This window comes from Emiliania huxleyi (assembly GCF_000372725.1).
Source record: "Emiliania huxleyi CCMP1516 unplaced genomic scaffold EMIHUscaffold_5, whole genome shotgun sequence".
Classification (NCBI taxonomy): Eukaryota; Haptophyta; order Isochrysidales; family Noelaerhabdaceae; genus Emiliania; species Emiliania huxleyi.
This window is the reverse complement of record NW_005198244.1, coordinates 536,508-539,362: the sequence shown is the minus strand read 5'-3', so window position 1 is coordinate 539,362 and position 2,855 is coordinate 536,508. Positions and strand designations below refer to the sequence as shown.

At 67.6% G+C, this 2,855-nt stretch overlaps 1 protein-coding gene across 1 annotated transcript; it reads left to right on the top strand.

Annotated features, from left to right (window-relative positions):
- Positions 1 to 864: 864 nt before the first annotated feature.
- Positions 865 to 2,830, top strand: EMIHUDRAFT_350197 (hypothetical protein; the record flags this gene model as incomplete). The annotated part of the gene is given in 5 exon segments (XM_005766963.1): positions 865 to 989; positions 1,076 to 1,688; positions 1,707 to 1,815; positions 2,227 to 2,372; positions 2,578 to 2,830. A coding segment is annotated over 1 exon segment (346 nt), but the record flags the coding sequence as incomplete, so codon positions are not given.
- Positions 2,831 to 2,855: the final 25 nt, after the last annotated feature.

Genomic DNA, 2,855 nt, shown 5'->3' with positions numbered 1-2,855 from the left:
GAACCTCTTAGCGCCCTCGCCATGGTGCTGCAAGCAGCGCCGGGCGACGACGACTTACCGCCTCCCGGTCCCCCTCGGCACACCTCCGCTGCTCAATGTTTGACGACTCGAACCCGTGAAGCTTCCCCGCGCGCGGGTTACCCCGCACACGGGTCAGCCTGCCAGCCACAAATCCACGCAAGCGTGGTCCGCGCGCATGGCATACAGGCGTCCGCCAGACAGCGCAGAGGCTAGGCGACCGGGGAAGGACTAGCTCAAGGGCAACACAGCGTCACCAGCCGTTGGCGCGCAGAACGAGTCAGCGGCCCCCGGTTGGGACGAGTGCGCGACGCGGACGAACCGCTCAATGTGGCCGGCAGCTCGCGCTGCCGGCGGGGTTGGTTGGGGAGAACCGGCACGGGGAAGGCCGGCCTCCCCGGAGGGGTCGCCCCCTGGAGGGGCCCCAAAGGGCCCCCCGGGGGGGCGGGGGCCCCCGCCCCGAGGGGCGGGGGCGGGTCCTTCCGTGTCGCTCCCGTCGTCGGGATTGTCCGTCGGGATGGTGTTGTCCGCCCACTCTGTCAAAAGGGATGCCGCAGGTCGCACCTCATATTCACTGTTTGCAACCTCGCTCTCTCTCAACAACCTCGCCGTGTAGATATTTGAATATCTTGGTGACACGTGTGTTACAGACAGGGGCTGGGACCCACCCATGAGAGCGCCGGCCATTGTACTTGTTCACCATTCTCAACCCATTTTGCCTCTTGCTGCGACCTGCCACCTCGCGGTCTGTCGCGTCGGTTGCCTCTGCGCGCGAATTCTTTTGCCAAGGCCGCCTCCTTCTACAGGCTGCTGCTCTGCGCGGCTGGATGGCGCTTGCCACCCTCACGCTCGCGCTCGCCGCGGCTGCCCCGGTTGAGAAGATTTTCGGTATTAACCCTCGCGATATCCTGCACTCGCGCCCGCCCGCGGCTGCCCCTCCGATCCCGTACAAGGGCACCGGCTGCTACGAGGCGCTCACCCAACCGCCCGAGCCGCCGCCGCATCTGCGCCTGCGCCGCCGTCAACACCCTCCCCCGCCTCTGCCCGCCGCGCACAGGACCACGCCTGCGGAGTCGGCTGCCCCAAGGGGTACGTCTCGATGCCGGACCGGTACGTGAAGGCGACGTCGGACATGTGCTCCGACTTCTGCTGCCCCAAAGACCGCCTCCACCCGCCGCCACCTCCCGTCACGGGCTGCGAGCTCGACGGCCATGCTGCGGTCTGCAAGGCGCGCGCGCACACACACACACCTGCCACCACCCAGGAACACCACAGAGATAAAAGGCCCACCGAGACCCTCCCGCGACCCTCTCGGCACGCTACCGGTACCGAGGCAGAAGGCGCCCTGGGGTGGGCCGGCCCGTGTGCCGGCCTTCGAGGGCGAGCCTGTCGCGCGTCCATGACACGCCCGGGACACGTCCACAGACAGACAGACGGAGCCGAGGCTGGAACGCCGCGCCCCGAGCCCTCACCGTCCTCGTCCTGCGCCCCGAGCGCCACCCGCCGCGTCGCCACATACGCGCCATACGCGCCCTGCAGTTCAAACGCGCGCCCGCCCGAAAACGGAATCCACACTTGCTCCAGGGGTAGGGGGGCCCCGTCATACTGCTGTGAATACGTCCCGAACACATATGCTGTGACCTGGTAGCATATGCCCCCAGCCGTAGCATATGCGGACCTTGTAGCATATGCGTCCTCAGCCGTGCCAGCTGCGTCCGGCCAGGCGCGCACGGAGCAGCCAGAGTGCTTCGCCGCCTACGCCGCGAAGAAGGCGGAGAAGTCGGGACTGCCCGGCCGGTGAGGGCCGCAGCCCTCCGCCCGCGCGCTTCCTCTCCTACCCTGCCACGCGCATCTCCCTCTGCCTCTCCGATCTCCCTCTGCCTCTCCGATCTCCCTCTGCCTCTCCGATCTCCCTCTGCCTCTCCGATCTCCCTCTGCCTCTCCGATCTCCCTCTGCCTCTCCGATCTCCCTCTGCCTCTCCGATCTCCCTCTGCCTCTCCGATCTCCCTCCTCTCTCCGCCCCCTCCGCCCCCTCCCTCCGCCTCTCCGCCCCTCCCTCCGCCTCTCCGCCCCTCCCTCCGCCGCCCTCCCTTCCTCTGCAGCCTCTCGCCGGCGTTCCTCCCGCCCGCCGCACCGCATCTCCCCCCCCCCCCCCTAAAATGGACCCCCACCCCCCACCCCCCAACCTCCACCCCCCACCGGCGGAGGTACTTTGAGCAGATCCTGCAGTGCAGCTGCGAGAACAAGCCGCCCGAGCTCTGCATCAACGCGCTCGAGGGGGAGCCGGCCGCCGCCGCCGCGCCGCCGCCCGAGCTCTACCTAGCCCTCGGGGGAATCACCGCCGCCGGAGCGGGCGACCCGAGCGTAGATGCTGAACAATACACAGACTCCGGGTGCCGGGTCGAGTCTAGCGGCAGAAAGGACACACATTCCGCAGGGCGTGGCCCTTGTGTCTAGCGGCAGAGAGAACACCCATCCCGCTGAGTTCGTGACCGCGATGTGCACTGCACAGCACCGCAGTAGTCCCGCCGCTCATTCTTGGGGTGCTCATGGGGCAGGCGCCGGCCCCCCCGTCGGGCTCCTCGCCGCGATGGTCTACATCCGGGGCAAGCGCAAGCAGATGATGGTCTGAAAGGACCCCCCGAGGGCCGCGGCTTGGGGATTTCGGTGGGACCCGGTTTGGCGCGCGATGCGCACCAATTCGCACACACGATATCCATGTCCACACACATACACACACCACTTCAGGGTTTTCACAGTTTCCAGGGGAACAGGGGGGGCGGGGGGCGGGCCTGAATGAACGAAAGTGGCCCCTATTATTATTTTTTTACCCCGA